The following is a 19,815-nucleotide window of genomic DNA, read 5'->3' on the forward strand; positions in this document are numbered from 1 at the left end:
CTATTGCTACTCCAGAGGATGTCCTGCATCGAAGTTTCTCAATGATAGACAGATCGTTGCATTGTCTGACTCGTTTGCGTCTGGGGCGTTATTAGTGATCAACGAAATATAGGTCATGCGGACGCTGCGGTTGGCGCTTAAAGACGCGTCTCGACGCGTCGAGGGCTGAGCGCTGAGCGCGGCTCACCGTTCGCTCAGACCACCACCCAGTACTCGGTCCTCAGCTTCAATCCGGCGTGGTTATCCTTTGTGATTGCGCTTCTGTTACTATCCCTATCCCATCTGCGCTTGCGGACATCGCAACTCGACCAAACGGAGCGATGTGGATCATCTCCGGCCCGTTCGATGAGGACCACAACGAAGGCCAGGCTCCAGAGAGTATGGTTCTGTCGCCTATTCTGCATTGCATGACATTTACGCCTGTCTTCAGAGAAGAAGCTGCTCAAGCCGGGCAAGACTTACGAGCTCGGTAGAAGAGAGCTCCCCCTCCAGATCAAGAGCAAGGCTATCTCGAAGTTGCACGCCTCTTTTGTCGTTGGTACTTGCGATGAGGACCAGGCGGTGTGTCAAGTTGGCACGCACTATTCCGCGTCGTTGGCTGACAGTGCTATGCATAGACGGACCCGAGCTTCATCCCGACGCTCACTCTTCGCAATCTGACCAAGCGCGTCCGGCCGGTGGAACGCCCCTCTCTGCAAACGCCCCGCATGGCTTGTCAGGGAGACTCCAGTATGGAGTTGGAGAGCGAAGACATCATACACATGTCTGCGAGCACATACGTCAAGTGAGTTATCGTGTTGGCTGCTCCTTGTGGTGAACATGGTCCGATAGGAGACTGCAGGGTTGTCTGGGAGCGAGTGGTCTGCTACAGCCCCCCAGGGAAAGGCGGAAGTGGGGTCTCCGTAGCGCAGTGCGCGGATCTCGGTACGCCTCCTCTCTTCGCGGATGTGGTTCCGCGCGAGGCTGACAGCACTTCCAGGCATCCACCTCGTCCCGACCCCGCACCCCGACGTCACCCACCACCTTGCCCCCGCGTACGCCCTCACGCCTGCCATCGCGACCTCGCTGCTGTCCGTCGCAACGTTCGTGAAGCCGGAATGGCTCGGCGCGGTCGTCGCGGCTGGCACCGCGGCTGAGGAAGGCGAGCCCGCGGCGCTCGAGACGACGTACGTGCTGCCGTCGACGCGCACGTACCGGCCAGGATTTTCTCCGGGGCTGCCGGCGCCGCTGAAGAAGCACGAGGTGTGGGAGCCGAACGAGGAGCGCGCGACGCTGTTCGCCGGGTGCGTGTTCGTGTTCGTGGGCGAGAAGGGGGCGGAAGCGGGCACGGGCATGCACGAGCTCGTGAAGAGGGGGCGGGGGAGCTGCGAGGCGTTCGCGATTGACAAGGGCATGGAGGCGTTTCAGAGGACTTTGGGTAAGGCGCAGGCGAAGGGGACGAGTGTGGTGCTGGTGGCTGCGAGCAGCTCGGCCGTCGCGGCGGTCGGGAAGGAGGGGTGGAGGGAGCTCGTGCAGGTGGCGAGGAGGTATGCTGTGAGATTGCGGGTTTGCGATGGTACTCATGGTTTTGCAGTTCTGGTTTGAAGTTTGTGGAGCCAGAGAAGATCGTGGACGCGGCGGCTTATGCTCAGCTCGACCATGTGGATTCTGCTTGCGACGCCCAGGATGGTGAGTTGTTAGTTGTTTCCGAACGTATGTTGATACCGATTCGTGGTCCTCTAGAAGTCGAAGACTCACTATTACCAGATGGCGTCCCAAACTCTATTGAAAATGAACCATCCATCAATCCTACCGGGGCTGTTTCTCAACAGGCGGAGACAGAGCCACCATTACAACTCACAAGAAAGAGGCCGCTCCGACGAGCAACATCCCACGGGGGTTCACGAGCTCCCTCACCTCCTCCTGCGCGAGAGCCCGTATCACAAGCTGTACCAGATCCAGCCCCTGAACCTGTAGTGGAGGCCCCGCCGCCAACAGCGGCTCCACCTCGTCGGGTGAGACTGACGCCGGTATTTAATCCCTATATTCTGATGAGGTTGTGTTCGTTCTAGGCATTGGTGAGAAGGGCTCGAGCCAGGGATCCTACTCCCTCCGAAGACATATCGGCAGCTGTTGCTTTGAACAGGGCGTCAGTGGAACCTTCTGAAGAACCGGTTTACTCTGAAAGTGTGGTTGTAAGTTGTCGGCCAAGCTAGGCTTGCATGATTTGACACGTTCTCTCCCAGCCGCCTACGCCTTCCCGTCCATCAAGACTGAAGAGACGTGTAGGCACCCACGCACAGAATGCCGCGTCTGTTCCGTCGTTCCTTGCATCAGAGGAGCCGGGGTTCGTTCCAGAGGCTAAAGAGCCCCCGCTTAAGAAATTCAAGTCGCTCTTCGAGGAGAGCGATCCCGACCGGGTGTCCAAAATGAGCGTCGACGAGTATTCAAGCCAGCATATGGCCAGCGGAGGGAGTACCACCCAGTACGAACCGTCTGCGATGGCGGGAGGAGCGAGCGGCAGCCTCACGAGCACGTCGACTGACGGGGTCCGCGTCAGGAGGCAGCTGGGTGTCGTGCCCGAAGAAGAGGAGGAAAGCTCGTTGCAGAGCCAAACACGCGGCGCGAAGCGGAAGCCGAGCGGTGGGGAGGAGGACGAGGCGATGGACGTCAAGCCCCCGCGACGAAAGAGGAAGGTCCAGATGGAGGAAGACGAAGCTCCCGCCCAGACTCAGGCGCAGACTGAGGCGCCACCGCCTGCCAAACCGATGTCCAAGATTGTGACGCGCGTGGACATGGCGCAGTCGCAGGTGTATGTGAAACCGAAGCCGGCGTCGAAGGCGAAGGACACGCAGCAGGCCGCGGACGACGTGGACAAGGACGTGGCGTTCCTGAAGGCGGTCGCGTCGACGAAGCGGGGGAAGAAGACCGAAGACACGTTCGACCGCGAGTTCAACAACCTGCGGATCTCGAGGCCAGACCTGGAGTACGAGCGGCAGGACGAGGAGTGGAAGATACTCGAGGAGTTTGGGGACGATGGGGACGTCAGGGGGAACTTTATGGTCGTAATGGAGATGCCGCTATTTCGCGAGCCGGGGACGAGGACGCTAGTTCGTGGGGACGGACGGCAGGATTGGCAGGGTCTGCCAGACTTCAAGAAGTTCAAGAGGGTGAGTAATAGCTTAGTTCAGATTTCTGCCAACCGCTGACTGTGGGCGAGCAGAAAGTGTTTGGCGAGCGGGCTCGTCCCCTGGAGGTGTATGTGCAGGATCAATGTGACATGGGTCTCGGTTCTCGTGAGTCGACTTATGAACTCTAATGAGAGGAGCAGAGATTTACCTTTTCTATAGAGTACTGGAAAGGGTCCTCTCAAACCCAGCCGTCCGTAGGGTCCAACTCTCAGTCGCAGCCACTCACGATCGAGACGAAGGGCACAAAAGGGACGAGGAACGCTTCCAGCCAGCCGACAACACAACACCGAGGATCCAAGCACCGTCCACAGCTTGTCTCAGACTCCGAGGAAGAGAAACCAGTTATTGTGGATACCACCACGCAGAGCGGAACACTGAAGTCCGGTCAATCGCAAGGGAAGGAAGCCTCCGAACGACGGAGAGGGACAAAGCGGCCACTGTTCATACAGTCCGACGAAGACGAAAAAGACGAGGACTGGACTATGGCTGCCGCCCCCGAGGCTGGAGCAGGGTCAGACGATGAGGAGATGGGAGGGACGCTGCGGTCAACCGGACGGGAGAAGAAGATGCAAACGACAGGGCGGGGGAAGAGTGCAGGGACGCGGCGGAAGGCGCCGGCGACGGTGGTGGACGACGATTCGGACGACGGGGCGACGTTCAAGGCGTTCGGGGCCCGGGCGAAGACAAGGAGACGATGATGTGTCTGCTCCGTAGCTTACTTTCTTATGATAATTGCTTCAATGGTCGCGTGAAGCGCCGGTGCCACCTCGCGTGGAGAGAGCGGCGGGTGTTCGCCCCGCTCTCGCCGCGACTGCCACCCTCCTCTCCGCCGGGTCTGCCCCGGGCGACGCTTTCCTCACAATCACGACCGCTATGGCCCTCGTTGTACGCCGACGCACCGTTGTCCGCGTCTTCATTCTCGCCACCCTCACCGTTCTCATCAAGGTCCTCTTCGCGTCTCCCGCCACCCCCGCTGCCGTTTCCGGACTCTACGGCCGTTCCGTGGACCCGAAGGAGATCCGCAAACAGAACGTGCTCGACCTCGTCACCGGCTCAGACAAACCATTAGATGCCCGCAAACACGATTTTCTCCAAGCTCGTCTCGGCAGGGATGAACGCGCGGACTTGTTCTCGGACGTGATCAATGACGGAGTGCAGGACTATTGGGACAGGTTCCAGAAACCATAGTGCGCCCTGTCTGTTCTCCCTTCTCCCCCGCTTCCTCATACGTCGTGCAGCATCCTCAACCACGAAACCTCGCACATGGACGAGCAAGGCATGCTGTCTTCTATCGAGCAGCTGCTCACCTTGAATGGTTGGGTGGCAGCCCTCTGCCCGACTCTCACACGACCATTCGGTCAGAACAAACACGAAGACGCGTACGGAGAGCTCTCGCGCAGCAACCAGCTCTACTTCGTCGGTATGGTCATCCACTCTGCCGACCACTTCCTCGTCGACCAGCTTGCCGTCATTGTCCAGCTTGCCAAGCGCCTTGGACCGTCCAACGTCTTCGTCTCCATGTTGGACTACGACTCCTCTGACTCGACAGAGACTTTGACGGATCTCTGCGAGGCAGTCTTGATCATGCTCGGCATCCCCTTCCGCATACGACGCGTCCCTGGCATGACGGAAGACCCTTCGGCCGCGTACTATCCGTTGGAGGAAGCGTACACTCGCAATCTAGTCCTTGAACCTCTTCACGAGCTCTACGAGAAGCGTAGCATCAAGTTCTACCGCGTTATCTGGCTCAAGGGCTTCACGTGCCCCAACGATATCCTCGAGACCATCAAGGTCAGCGTGGTGAACGACGCCGCGATGGTCTGTGGCATGGATTGGGCAGAGCACAACGGGTTTTTCATCTTCTCTGACCGGTGCGTCATTTTCCTTTCCTTCGCTCTTCCGGCGCATCCTCAAAGTCGTGCAGCTGGAGAACACGCGATATCAACGGCGACCAATTCCGCCAATCCAAGTCGAACGCCATCTCTGAGTCTGCCCTCACATCCGTGCCCCCTCGCGACATCACCAGTGCGCAACGGTACATACAACATCTCCCCTTCCAAGTCTTCTGCTGCGAGTCTGGTACACACGTTGTGGACCCCTCGCAGTCATACTACGCCGGCATCCAATACCGTTCTGGCTTGGACTTCTTCAACGCGACCGCGAGCCACCGTGACATCCCCGAACGCGATCCCGACGCGCCTTGTTTGGACAGTACGCAAGCGTGGTTCTGCCGCGATCTATGGCAATACAAAGCCAAGGAGGGCATGAAGGACGACCTCGACATCGCCTCGTCCACGCCCAACCCGAACTCCGATGGCCCGACGAGGAAGCGGAAACGTTCCCCCGATCCCGCGGACGGCGAGCCGCTCGCGCCGCGGCAGGCGGACAAGCCGAAGGCGCAGGACGACGCGGACGCTAACGTAGGCTCGGACTACGACGCGTCTGACCTCCCCGCGGTGGACCCCCCGGAGACATACGAGAGCCCGGACTCGCGGCTGACGATCCCGAACGCGGTGTTCCTCGCCGCGCGCATCCTGGTGAACCCGCGGTGCGTGACGACGTACGCGGGCGTGTCGCACACGCAGCTCGCGCTCGACCTCTTCGGGCCCCCGGACCGCGAGGAGGAGCAGGGCGACGGGCGACAGGACGTGCTGGATGAGTGGGAGGGCGCGCCGGACACGTTCGTGTGCCAGGAGCAGACGTACGTTGATGAAGCTTGCTTGTGACGTGAAAATTGGATACTGACTGGACACATACAGGACCACAGGAGGGCGGAGAGCAGCCAAAACACAGCGGAGGATCTCGTTCTCTATTCACCATGAGTTAGAGGAAAGTCTGTCAAGATGATGAACCCTACGGTAGAGGATGTTATACCTACTCACTGTTACTGTACCATTTCGATCTATTCGAATGTCACGCATCACAAGCCCATGGTTTGAGCCTGGTTGATAGGCACTTATTGACTTGCGCACTCATTCTGCATGTCCATAGCAGTTTCGGCCTTCAGGGTGTGTTCTGTGTGGATCTGTGGCATAGATAACTTCTCTGTTTCTCTTTGAATGGTGTGCCCAGCTGTCACACACAAAGGCCTAGTTCAGATAGATCAAAATGGTACAGTATACTTGGCCCTACTAGAATTGTTTAATTGGCCTTTGAACAGCTTGTGATAGGCAGGTGTCTGTGATTGAGATTCAGTATTTTTTTTGCTTTCCTCACAGTTCTAATGGTACTCTAATTTGTTCACAACACATGTGATCTCTTTTTATTCACTAATCCTAACACTTCATATGTGGTTACTGAGAACTGCTAACAACAGGTTCTTATATGTGCATGTTTTTCAACATTTGTTTATTGTCCTTGAAGGTTAGACCTTGTAAGAATCTGGGAGTGGTGAACCTCAGGTGAGTCTTGAGATCATCACAGGTGTCTTAAAATCATGTCTATAAAGGGAATATAACTGTCATAGGACAATTTTAGATTAGATTAGATATGTTAGCGTAATCTCTCATCTCTCGCTCGCATCAGTTCTTTGTCCTCTCCATGTATATGAATGTGCTCCTGCAAAGTGCAGCACAAATCTTCACTCTACTTTTTACCACCATCGTTCTGTGTGTCTCTTTGCTCTGTTTGTCCGTCCATCTCAATATCACTACTGCGTCACTTCAATCAATTGAACAACGGTACAAGGGCTGTTACCTTCTCATGAAGAGTGCCCTATATGAGCCTGTGAGTGAACTCAACAATTGTTAGGAGGATTCCAACGAACCATATTGTTGAAACTTAACAATTGGTGGACATCCCAAGTTCCTCTCTCAATTGTCTTTCACCATGGCTCTGTCGTGGCACGGACTCTGAACTTGCTCTATGTATTATTTTTCGCCTTTTCTCTGCCTTTTACTATATTGGAAGGTCGTTCCCGCGCTTAAGCGCCCGTATCGCGGACTCACATAGCACTTGCACTTCGTGTCCTAGCCCTCATCTCGACCTCTTGGTCTTTGTGGGCTAGGTGAGTATCTCGATTGCCTGTATATATGTATAGCTATGTTAACTTCATCTTTGTGGGCTAGACATCCCTCACATGACTCTAGTCTACGGCGTCCAGCTCTGGACGCAGTCTGGCAGATAGACCGTTGGAGTGATAACGTAGATATTTCGTACTAGAAATACAGGGATGGCTGACAGATGGGACAAGAGCGGTCGCGTGCGGCACCGCGCGCATGAAGCGTGTCACGGTGCGTGGCCAGGGTCCATGCGAGAAGCGTGTGCGGGTCGCGCTGAGCTCGTGGCACTCTGAGGCACCACCTGTGTCATGCTCTGTGAGAGAGGAAGGTGAGCGACAAGTCCCGTGCTGAGGCAGGAGCGATGCAACGCGTCAAGCGAGGCTAACGACTCCTGTTGGACGGCAAGCCACGACTGCGGTAGATGTCCCGGCCCGGACGAGTTGCGTCTGGTGCACACCATGTGTTTCCCCTTATGTTCGTAGATCTCTTTGCGTACCTGTACCTTAGCTTCCGTACGCACCCGCATCACTTATACCGGTTCTCACACGACCCGCGCACCTCAGTCTTTTCCCCCCGAGACTGAGGTGAGCTCCCCATCCGTATACTTCGTATTCTGGACTGCATACTTACTCGTTACCTAGCTCGTTTGCCTCACGCTCTCGCTAGGTACTTACCCTTAATACTATGAGTCTTTTCCCCCCGAGACTGAGCTCGTTCGCCCCACGCTCTCGCTAGCTCGCCAGCGCTCGTACCCGTTGACAGGTTATGAGCCCTGCCTCGACCATGGCTTCCTCGTATCCCGAAACTTCTTCCTCAAGTGGATGGGCGTCCTTCGGAGTCCTGCACCTTGCTTTGGACGGATCAAACTGGATCATGTACAAGAACCAGTTTATCTCCGCTGTCCACGCAAAAGGCTTGCGGCGCTACCTTGAAGGTACGGACCGCCGTCCCAACCCTCCTGTGCTTCCCACATCCATGCACGCGGTTCCAGCCGCGTCTGGTGCGATCAGCCGCTCCGCGTCAGCCTCAGCGGCGACACGGCCGCGATCAGCGTCACAGTCGACAGCCGGCGGTTCCGCAACCACCGTAACCGCATCGCCCGCTCAAGGAAGCACTCTCACACCGGAGGAGGAACAAGAGAAGTACTACGAGGCGCTGGAAGAGTACGAGACAAAGGTCGACAAGTGGACGGCTGCCCACAACCAAATCAAAACCCTTCTCTTTCAGACCTTGCCGGAGGATCTCCGACTCGAGATCACCCCGCTCACGCTAGGGAAGGACCTTTGGGCCATCGTCACTACTTGCTTCGACCGACAGGGCACGTTCGTGCAGGCAAACATCCTCTGCCGCATCCAGGCACTCCATTGCGAAGAAGGCGCAGACCCCCAACCTGTTCTCAACGAGCTCGCACAACTCCGAGCTGAATACTTCACGGCCGGCGGCTACCTAACAGGCGACCAGTACGTTGTCCACATCCTGTCCGTCCTCCCGAAGTCGTATGGCCAGACCATCCGTGCCATCCAAGCCTCCGCCTCCATATCAAGTATAGCCGTCACCCCAGAAGCTCTCCTCACCACCCTCATTGACATCGCCCATGACGAGCACGCCATGAGCGGGAGCTCGAGTTCGAGCACCCCCGTTGCTGCAGCCGCATGCCCCGAGGATCGGTGCCATAACTGCAACAAGACCGGCCACTTCAAGGCCGACTGTTGGAGCAAGGGAGGAGGAGCTGAGGGGAAGGGCCCGAAGAAACGAGGACGAGGCAAGGGCAAGGGGAAGGCAGGGGGAGAATCGGCAAAGTCAGCCGTAGTTGAGGAGAACGCGAGCGAGGGAGCATTTGCTTACCTTAGCGTCTCAACGGACTTCGCGCACGTCACCCAGAACACGGCCGGCCTCACGCGCGACACTTGCCTCCTTGACTCTGGGGCAAGCCGACACTTTGAACCGCATCACGAGAACTTCAAAATGTTCCGTGATATCACCCCGGTCCCTATCCGCTCTGCCGACGGCCGCATGTTCCACGCTAAAGGAGAAGGAGAGGTTCTGGTCAGCGTCATGTTACGATTAATGAGGTACGAATGAATCGTTCTTTATGGGGTGGGCTCTGGCTGCGACACGCGACACCCTTAACTCAACGCCGTGGGAATATATTCCAGACTCCGATTACTCTTGACTAGCACAGCCACTTCCCACGCATAGGTTTGCTACTTACTCCCATCACCCTAGCTCTGGGTTAGGGTCCCCCTGTAGGGTTCCACTAGCGCTGGGTTTGCACTGCCACCTGGGCCCAGCGCTTCACTCCTTTCTACACTTTGTAGTGCCTGTTAGTGTTCACACCTATTCAACAAGACTGAGATGAGCGCTCTTTGGGGACTTCAGTCAGACTCTATATGGACTACTACTATGAATATACTCAAGATTTATAGACATTGATTCGAATTTTGAAGGGCTGCTTTCAGAAAAGTGAGGCTTCCGCAAGTTATTAGACACCCAGTGGCTGTATCGCCCTGCCTCTGCTCATTGCACCTATGCCTGCCTACTAGTAAATCAGATCAATTCCCTATAATGTTGATTATATTCGTGAACCTAGTCCACATAGCAGCCAGTCTAGATGTGAACAAAGCGCTCATATCAATGCAGTGTTGGAAGCACTGCAAGGTCAATGACATATGGTTCATATGTTGTAACTATTGGTATGAGCTCAGATGATGTCTGTTGAAGATAGTTGTAGATTCGTTGGATGGGCATTGATAATGCGGATGTGGTGGTATAGGTCATGTGATTCTAGAAGCAGATGCGATGGAATGGTTTGAGTAACACTGCTGCAGCACTATATGTACTGTATATGGCTGATTATAGGCTTGTTTCTGGGCCAATCACTATATATGTAGGTGTATTAGAACACCTCTTCGAAGGGCTACAAGACAGTATATGTTATGTTATGTATTGTGCTTTGCAGCTGCTATACTGTAGCAACTACTGCTTGGCAGTGTTGACTGGGTTATACCACTGTGCCTGGGAATATGCCTATGTAACATACACCATTCAAACGCCACTTTGAGTACGTACTCGGCATAGTTTAAATCATAAGAAACGGACATGAAATGAGCAATAGAGAGTGTAAGCAATGTTCCCAGATGCAGTTGCCTAATAAGGTGTGTGAGAAAACTGTTACATAAGCCCCAGCAGCGCACTCTCATCGCTCCTGCCACTGCTCCTCCTCTCTTGGGGGACTCTCATCCACCCTTCACCTCTGTTGCCTGGCTTTTGGCCAAAGTCAGTGCTTATGAGTGGGAGGATGCCCCCCACAGTCCCTGTGCTCCTGTACCATGCCTACTTGATGCACCAATTTAGAGCGGTGGTCCTGAGCCTGGGATGCCTGCGACATTGCCATTTTGGGTGGCCTGGTCGTTGGAGCACAGACCGAGTTCTGTGTGAGATGGATTCAGCTTTCTCTTTGATGTTTTGGTAAGCTTTCAGTGTTTATAGGTACTAGGTGAGTGTTTCTCTGCCTACATTCTCTTCCCTATAGTACTTTGACGTCACTGTGCCTCCCTTCCCATGCCCCCTCACTCTTAGAACACTGCCAGATTGTTCCCAGGCGCGTGCTCTTTCTGTAGACCCCCCATTTATCCCCCACTTCGCATTTTTGGCCCCTCTGTGCACATACTGATGGTATGGGTTAGCACAGCGCTCACGGGCGTCTATTTCAGAGGCGCCCATAGCGCTGCTACATCCACAAGCCTTGCCTGCCATCCATCCCCTTCCCATGGTTGGATCTGCTTCATTTTTGGTAGGTAGGCACTAGTAGTTCTGCACACACAATCTATGTACTTTGTTTCATCATCTTGTGTCATTTGAGCCTATAACAACATGTTTAGAGCCTGGGACCAGCCACCCAGCCCATCTGGGCGCTTATAGGCGCCTATTTTCGCTCTCAGCCACAGCCACCACTGCCAGCTACTGCAAGCCACACCCAGCCACCTAAAATTGTCATCCACAAGCCCTGGCTGCAATCCATCCTCTTTTGGTGGGGCTGTGCTACCCAATCTTTGTCAGCTGCCTCTCTCTCCACCATATATGGACACTGTTTGCCACTATTTGCCCCCTCCTCCCCTTGCCACAGCTGCCACAGTGGCTCAAAGTGCAGTGTGGTGCCTATTTTGAACGCTTTTTTCAAACTCAGCTCAGCTCAGCGGGTACAGCACCTAGGTGGGGGACCCAGGAGCCTTGGGTTCAATCCATGGTAGTGCCGCTTTTTCTACATGTGGCTGTGCTATGCAGGCCTGGTTGTAACAATGGGTATTCAGGCTTTGTAAAATCCAATCAATTGCCTAAAACCCTGATTATATTCATGAAAGCAGCTACTATAGAGTATGTTACTAATGTGCTTACAGCTTGGCTTTAAACACATTAGATAAGGGGCAGTGTAGATATAATCACTGGGGCCTGCTAACTTTAGAGAGCTCTTGTCACCTCAGTTCTTATCTGTTTGGGGTGATTGTATATGCATCAGAAAGCTATGTAGAAGGCCTATATGACTGCAACCCCTTTGTTGACCCTAGTCCCCCTTCAAGTGTTCTTGCAATGTAGAATGAGAGTGCATACTCTGTCTATGCAAAATCAAATACAGCACCTAAAATCTTGACGATATCCAGAAGGGCAGCTATAACACAGTGTGTTTTACTATATTGGATTTTATCTGCATAGTAAGCACTTTAGTACTAGCTTTCACACTGTTTACACTTCTGCTATATATTATGTTTTTGTTTGCCTATGATGATAGTGGTGGTGTTTAATATAGCTTATTAAGGTCTCTCAGATCTTCTCATGATATCCCATATCTCATTAATCAATTTCTGCCAGTAATGGCCCACTCCTACCAAGTCGCAAGGGAAGCCGGTCGACTTTACCTTGCGCAACGTCCTCTTCGCTCCAAGCATGCCCCATGGCCTCATCTCCGTCAGCCGCATCACCAAGGCGGGCGCGTCTGTCCACTTCGAGAAGGGCGGATGCCTTGTCAAGACACTGACAAGAGCGACGGCCTGGACAGTCCCTGAGCGGAATGGCATCTACCCTGTTCAGCCCCTTCCACCGAAAGCTGAACACGCGAAGGCCGCACGCACCTCCCTCCTGCTTTTCGAATTCCACCGCTGCATGGTGCACGCGTCGACCCCAACCTTGAAGAAGATGATCGACGACGGGGTCGTGACAGGCGTTGAGTTCTCGTCGACAGAGGCACTGTTCTGCGAAGTGTGTCAGCAAGCGAAGCAATCGCGTGCACCCTTCCCGCAAGAACACTCGAGTCCTCGCGTGGCGAACTATGGGGATCGCGTCCACTCGGACGTCTGGGGACCGCTGGACACGCAAGGCATTCACCACAAACGCTATGCGGTCACGTTCCTCGACGACGCCACGGACGAAGCTGTTGTACACCTCATCAACAGCAAGGACGAGGTCTTCAGCCGGTACAAGGTGTACAACACCTGGGCGAAGGCGCATCGCGGCGTCAAGGCCATCAAAGAGTTCCAGTCGGATCGTGGTGGAGAGTTCATGAGCGGAGAATTCAACAAGTACCTTGAATCAGAGGGTACTGTCCGCCGTCTCACCGCGCACGACTCGCCGCAGCAGAACGGGAAGGCCGAGCGGCTCTTCCACACGATCTTCGAGCACGCATGCGCACTCCGCATCGATGCCCGCCTGCCGAAATCGCTCTGGCCCGAAGCCGTGAAGCACGCGGTGTGGGTACGCAACCGCGCGACCACCCGGAACACGCCTGGCTCAACCCCGCATGAGCGCGCCACAGGGAAGAAGCCCGACCTCGCGCAACTTCCTCGCTGGGGCGCGCGCTGCCACGTACTACTTGAAAAGCCCCCCAAGCTCGACCCAAAGACCAAGCCGGTGCACTGGATCGGCTACGACTCTCAGAGCAAGGCCCATCGGGTCTACTGGCCCGAGGAGCGCAAGATCTCGGTCGAGCGCAACATCGGCTTTGGTCCAGCCGACTGGGGCACCTGTACCTCACGTTTTGATAGATCAGTGATCCCGGATAATCCCACCCCCCTACCATAGATAGTATCGCTGTAATGTCCATACGCCCGCCACTACTAGATACGCTACAAATATCGCAGCCAATTCCCTTGCAAGGAAACAGCCCGCTTCCCCCATATACACAAGTCCCCTCCCCTCTCTACAAGTCCCCACCCGGCAAGCCCCGAGCTAGGCCGAGGCCGCGTCTGTCTGCTCCCATCATCACGTGTGTCCCCCGCTGCCCCGACATCTCCGAGCGCCGTGCTCCCACCGGCGCCTTCCCCGCCTGTGCCCGTGCTCGCTGTGCCCGACAGCGAGCTCGCTGTCCCTGCGCCCTGCCTCCCCCTCCCCTCCGTTCCCCTCCGTTCTTTTTGTAATCCGCTTGTATTCAAAATGCGCACCTAATGACACACAATACAATAGCTACACTTGCCTGGGTGTGCCTGCACTGAGCCCATATACCCCCCAAAATGCGTGCAGCATACAAGCATCTACAAGTGTTGAATTGGCTGGCCAAGCTCTGCATCAGATAGTTATAGATGAGGGCTGCTCTAGTATAAAACTGCAGGTGGATAGCTAGAGGGGTGCAGGTATGATGTCATATGTTATTTCAGAATGACATACTCCACAGTGATCTTGAATATACATGTATCGTCTTATGTACACCCAGAATCGTACCTAGAGGTCACTCAGAGTGTATTTCAAGAAGAATAAAGTGAATAGACGATGTTGTGGTGAAGATATGACATATACTCAGAAGGGGGAGTTGGCTTGAAAATGCGGCCTTCATATGTTTTTATGCAGACCTCTGATCACTTCGCATCTTGTTGCATTACGTTTGTATGTATATTTAGAGCTCAGATCGTCGTTTTTGTTCTTATCGGTGAAGGATTGAATACAGGCCATGGTATGTCATTATTCTATGACATAGAGTATAGCGATATGACATGTGCTCCGATTATTATTCTGAAAAGCGGAATAGAACGGGGTGTTCTTCTGCTAAACGATGCAGAAAGAATCTCGAGAAACGATTGAGTAGTCGCTGAGATATGCCATATGAGCTTGAAGTGTGCAAAGTGGTGTAGGTTGTTCAAGGGCGTCCTTTGCGCAACCTGCCATTCTAGGCCCATATGGCATATCTCAGCGACTACTCAATCGTTTCTCGAGATTCTTTCTGCATCGTTTAGCAGAAGAACACCCCGTTCTATTCCGCTTTTCAGAATAATAATCGGAGCACATGTCATATCGCTATACTCTATGTCATAGAATAATGACATACCATGGCCTGTATTCAATCCTTCACCGATAAGAACAAAAACGACGATCTGAGCTCTAAATATACATACAAACGTAATGCAACAAGATGCGAAGTGATCAGAGGTCTGCATAAAAACATATGAAGGCCGCATTTTCAAGCCAACTCCCCCTTCTGAGTATATGTCATATCTTCACCACAACATCGTCTATTCACTTTATTCTTCTTGAAATACACTCTGAGTGACCTCTAGGTACGATTCTGGGTGTACATAAGACGATACATGTATATTCAAGATCACTGTGGAGTATGTCATTCTGAAATAACATATGACATCATACCTGCACCCCTCTAGCTATCCACCTGCAGTTTTATACTAGAGCAGCCCTCATCTATAACTATCTGATGCAGAGCTTGGCCAGCCAATTCAACACTTGTAGATGCTTGTATGCTGCACGCATTTTGGGGGGTATATGGGCTCAGTGCAGGCACACCCAGGCAAGTGTAGCTATTGTATTGTGTGTCATTAGGTGCGCATTTTGAATACAAGCGGATTACAAAAAGAACGGAGGGGAACGGAGGGGAGGGGGAGGCAGGGCGCAGGGACAGCGAGCTCGCTGTCGGGCACAGCGAGCACGGGCACAGGCGGGGAAGGCGCCGGTGGGAGCACGGCGCTCGGAGATGTCGGGGCAGCGGGGGACACACGTGATGATGGGAGCAGACAGACGCGGCCTCGGCCTAGCTCGGGGCTTGCCGGGTGGGGACTTGTAGAGAGGGGAGGGGACTTGTGTATATGGGGGAAGCGGGCTGTTTCCTTGCAAGGGAATTGGCTGCGATATTTGTAGCGTATCTAGTAGTGGCGGGCGTATGGACATTACAGCGATACTATTACGATTAATGAGGTACGAATGAATTGTTCTTTATGGGGTGGGCTCTGGCTGTGATGCGCGACACCCTTAAAATGCTAGTTGTGGGAGTATTTTTCAGATTCCGCTTACCTCTGATTAGCACAGCCACTTCCCACGCATAGGATTTCTACTTACTGCCATCACCCTACTCCAGGGTTAGGGTTGCTCTCTAGGGTTTCAATAGCTGCTGGGTTTGCACTGCCACCTCTGGCCTATGCAGTTCCGGTCTGTATGCTCTAAGGCCGATGTTATTGCCTACTATTGATAGTACCTATGCTGCATAGTTGTTCTAGTTACCTACTAGTGTTATTATCTATGCTCTATAGTGAGTCTAGTTGCCTATAACTGTCTCCACCTGCACTTTAGAGTACTACTATTGCCTCTAGACCGGAGTTGCTTAACATGCTAATGTCTTGTATGCTGGACTAAGATAGACACTCTATAGTTCTTATTATTGCCTACTACTAACACTGTATAGTAGCTATAGTTACCTGATGGTATCAAAGTTGCTCGTCTAGATAGTACTTACCACCTTTGCTACTCTGGCCTTGCCTACTGCCCTATTCTAGGTTGCTACAGTGTTCAAAGTCAGTACTCTAGACATCATTTACTAGTTTCTGCAAAGCCACTAATCCAGTATCACATAATGCCCTGTTGGAAGTTGCTCAAAGTTGCTACTCCAGTCTTACTTATTATCCTGTTTGAAGTTACTAGTCCGGTGTCTAATGTTGCATGTCTATTAATCTGGCCTTACTTACCAGTCTATTAAAATGTACAAGTGCAACTTTACTTGGTAGAAGTGGGCCATTACTGGCTGCTCTATTCAAACTTACCTACTACTCTAGGCAGGATCTACTAGCACCCTGCCCTAAAGTATACATATGACTAGCAACTATTGAACACTTGAGAGGTATTTAGATGCTTACCATGCTATTTGGACTGACTATTATATGAGAAGTTACTAGTCCAGATTGTTGAAGCTTATTAGTCCAGTAGTACTTGCAACCATGTGTATCGCTTTACTAGAGCAGTCATTAATTAGTAGTGGTTATTGTTACTTACTACTGCTGCAGTCTATGGCTATAGTTGCCCACCTAGACAGCACTTACCACATAGTTCAAAGTTACTAATCAGGTCTTACTTACTTTCTTTCTTATTCAAAGTTGCTACAGCATTAAAACCCAAAAGTCTAGCCTTTCTTACTAGTGCTACTGGTCTTACTTACTGCCCTTCAAACTTACTAGTCCAGGCTTACTTGATACTGTGTTTGAAGCTATTACCACCCTGTTCAAAGTTACTAGTCCTACCTTACTTACCACATTCTTTAGAGGCACTAGTCCGGGTTTTCACTTACTAGTCTATTCAAAGTCCCTAGTTCGGAGTTTTGCTTATCACCTTATTCCAAGTTACTAGTCCAGCCTTACTTACAGGTCAGTCCACAGTTCTAGTCCGGGCTTACTTACTACACTGTTCAAAGTCACTATGCTTACTGTATTGTTCAAAGTTGCTAGTCCGGGTTTTTACTTACCACCTTATTCAAAGTCACTAGCATGGCTTTACTTACCATTCTTCAAACATACTCATTGAGGCTTACTTGCTACCCAATTCAAAGCAACTAATCCAGGCTTACTGACTGCCATTCAATGTTGTGTTCAAACTTACTGGTCTCCGCATTCTTCAAAGTCTCACTAGTCCGGAGTTTTACTTACCACCTTATTCTTACTTACTGATCAGTTCAAAGCTCTAGTCTGGGTTTACTTACTAAGCTGTTCAATGTTACTAGTGCACCCTTACTTACCACATTGTTTAAAGTCTACTCCGGGTTTTTACTTACTAGACTATTCAAAGTCACTATCCTGGCTTTACTTACTATCCTTCAACATACTTGTTCAGGCTTACTTACTACCCCATTCAAAGCAACTAGTGTAGGCTTAGTTGTTGCATCATTCAAAGTTGCTAGTCTGGCTACTCTGAGCTGACTTACTGCCTCATTCAAAGGGTTACTGGCTATGCTTACAATCCTGTTCAAAGTTACTAGTCTCCCTTTACTTACTATCCTTCAAACTGACTGGTTCAAGGTTGCTATAGTGTTCAAAGTTAATAGTCAGGCATTACTTACTGCTCTATTCAAAGTCACTCATCTGGCCTTACTTACTGACCTTTCAAGCTTACTGGTCTGGCTTTACTTCATGCTTGTTCAGGCTTACTTAGTGCCTGTTCAAAGCTGCTAGTCTAGCCTTACTTACTAGCCCCAAAGTTACTAGTGAGGCTTTACTTACTGTCTAGTTCAAGCTTACTAGTCCAGCCTTACTTACTACTGATAGTCAGACCACCAAGTCCTTAGCTGACCTGCCCTAAAGTAGATAGAGACAACTGAACTGCACACTTGAATCAGACCAGTTGAATAACCCAGAGAAGCAATCATTGCATACAAAGCAAACACAAAGTAGCTAAAATACAACACATAAGCATCATTCTCACCCTTCCCGGACTTGGGCCAGTGCACACCAGTGCAGGTTCCCCGGAGGGAGAAACAACCAAGGTGTAAAGAAATGAAGTCAGCACAACTCTATACAGCTTCATATCTACGCAAGAGCTAGAGTTCCCCTTTCCACCCTGTCGTTCGTGACTCGACAGTGCAGAAAGAAACACTCTAGCCCCCATAATGCGCAATATAAGAGCAAAAAACACACACTGACCATCAATACACCTCCAGTAAGCACTTCTAGTAGAAAGCCTGCCAATGAACAGCTTTTAAATAGAGAAAAGCAACAAAGCAACAAGAGAAACCATGGCATAGATGCCAGGTTCCATAGTTCTCAGCATCCAAAGATGTAGAGAAACCATGGGCTGTACTCCTTCATCCCCCATCCAGTCTTCCCGCTAATGCATGGTAGGAGGACAGTAGGACACACAATGAGAGGTCTAGCTATGACATCAAAGTGATGATTCAGAGACAGAGGAAACCCAAAAGTAATCCCAGGGAACTCACCCGGAGGTGAGGTGCCTTGACCCGGAGGTCGTAGGGGTGAGAGGCGTCCCTGATCAACCCCAGGTTACTCACTTACTAGGCAGCATATACTCAGCTTACACCTTTCTAAATGCCGCTTTTCGACTTTCCCCTACATAGTAGGCAAGAGCATCCGGGTGGCAGTGCACAGGCCTGTCCCACCAGAGGCGTGAAAAGTGGTGTCCACAATATCGCGTTTTTGCACAGCCACAGCCTACACACCCAAAAGTATTTGCACACCGCCTGCCCCCTAGCCCAAGATGTGTGCTGGAGTGAATTGAAATCAATGGAGAAGAAGCATACAAACTGAGTAGTACTTGTTTCAAGTCAAGACCTTTAATGGTCACGTCTCTGGATCATGATTGATGCAAAAAAGGCTAAATGCCATACATGTGCACTTTGTGAAACTCATGCCCAAGCACCACTGCAGCTCTAAAAACCTACCCTAGACCTTGTTTAAGTCACTACTAACAGTGTACATTGGTTTCTGGGTGCAAGTATGGGGTTTTAAAGGTTTCATTCTCACACAAAGCCAACTAGAGTGCATGTTTCATCTTGGTAGAGAACAGTTCAGCTGTGTAGCCAACTAGTAAGTGTTTAATAGAGTGGTAGCAGCTGACTGGACAGGGTTTTGACAACAGGGTCAAACACTTTGAAGGAGCCAGTAAGTGCTGCCTGGAGGGGTAAGTAAGACTAAACCAACACCTTTGAATGGGATAGTAAGTAAGCACAGATGAGTATGTTCAAGAAATGGTAAGCAAAGCCATGCTACTGACTTTGAATAAGGTGATAAGTAAAAACCCGGACTAGCAACCTTGAACAATACAGTAAGCAATGTCTAAACTAGTGACTTTGAACAGTGTAGTAACTAAGCCCAGACTAGAACTGTGGACTGACCTGTAAGTAAGGTTGGACTAGTAACTTGGAATAAGGTGATAAGCAAAACTCCGGACTAGGGACTTTGAATAGACTAGTAGGTAAAAACCCGGACTAGTGGCTCTAAAGAATGTGGTAAGTAAGGGAGGACTGGTAACTTTGAACGGGGTGGTAACTGACTAGTAATGGCTTAAAACACAGTATCAAGTAAGCCTGGACTAGTAAGTTTGAAGGGCAGTAAGTAAAACCGGACTAGTGACACTAGTAAGTGAGGCTGGACTATTAAGTATGAATGCTGTAGCACCTTTGAATGGGACAGTAAGTAACACCTGATTAGTGACTTGAAAGGGCAGCAAGTAACACTGAGTAAACTAGTGAGTATAATGACTTTGAACATTATAGCAACTTTTCTAACAACTAATAAGTGTGCAATAGGGCAGTAGTAACTGAGTGAATAGGGTTTCAATAACAGTAGGGAGGGGACAGTCAGTACTGCCTAGAGGAGTAAGTAAGGCCAGGCTAGTAACATTGAACATGGTAGCAAGCGAACCTGAACTAGTGACTT

The 19,815-nt window shown here is 51.6% G+C and overlaps 2 protein-coding genes across 2 annotated transcripts; both read left to right on the forward strand.

Moving 5' to 3' along the window:
• Positions 1–320: 320 nt before the first annotated feature.
• BXZ73DRAFT_43644 (uncharacterized protein) lies at positions 321–3,868 on the forward strand (the record flags this gene model as incomplete). The annotated part of the gene is made up of 10 exons (XM_048019183.1): positions 321–378; positions 431–561; positions 618–736; positions 963–1,545; positions 1,587–1,668; positions 1,723–1,994; positions 2,052–2,171; positions 2,226–3,023; positions 3,203–3,275; positions 3,330–3,868. 10 exons carry the CDS (start codon positions 321–323, stop codon positions 3,866–3,868), a joined length of 2,775 nt encoding a protein of 924 aa, XP_047880001.1.
• A 175-nt stretch (positions 3,869–4,043) lies between these two features.
• BXZ73DRAFT_43457 (cryptococcal mannosyltransferase 1-domain-containing protein) lies at positions 4,044–6,017 on the forward strand (the record flags this gene model as incomplete). Its single annotated transcript, XM_048019150.1, has 4 exons — positions 4,044–4,357; positions 4,409–5,041; positions 5,095–5,871; positions 5,930–6,017. The coding sequence occupies 4 exons, from the start codon at positions 4,044–4,046 to the stop codon at positions 6,015–6,017; spliced, it is 1,812 nt and encodes a 603-aa protein (XP_047880002.1).
• Positions 6,018–19,815: the final 13,798 nt, after the last annotated feature.

Source organism: Epithele typhae, assembly GCF_022376455.1.
Source record: "Epithele typhae strain CBS 203.58 chromosome Unknown BXZ73scaffold_11, whole genome shotgun sequence".
In the NCBI taxonomy this organism is placed as follows: Eukaryota; Fungi; Basidiomycota; class Agaricomycetes; order Polyporales; family Epitheliaceae; genus Epithele; species Epithele typhae.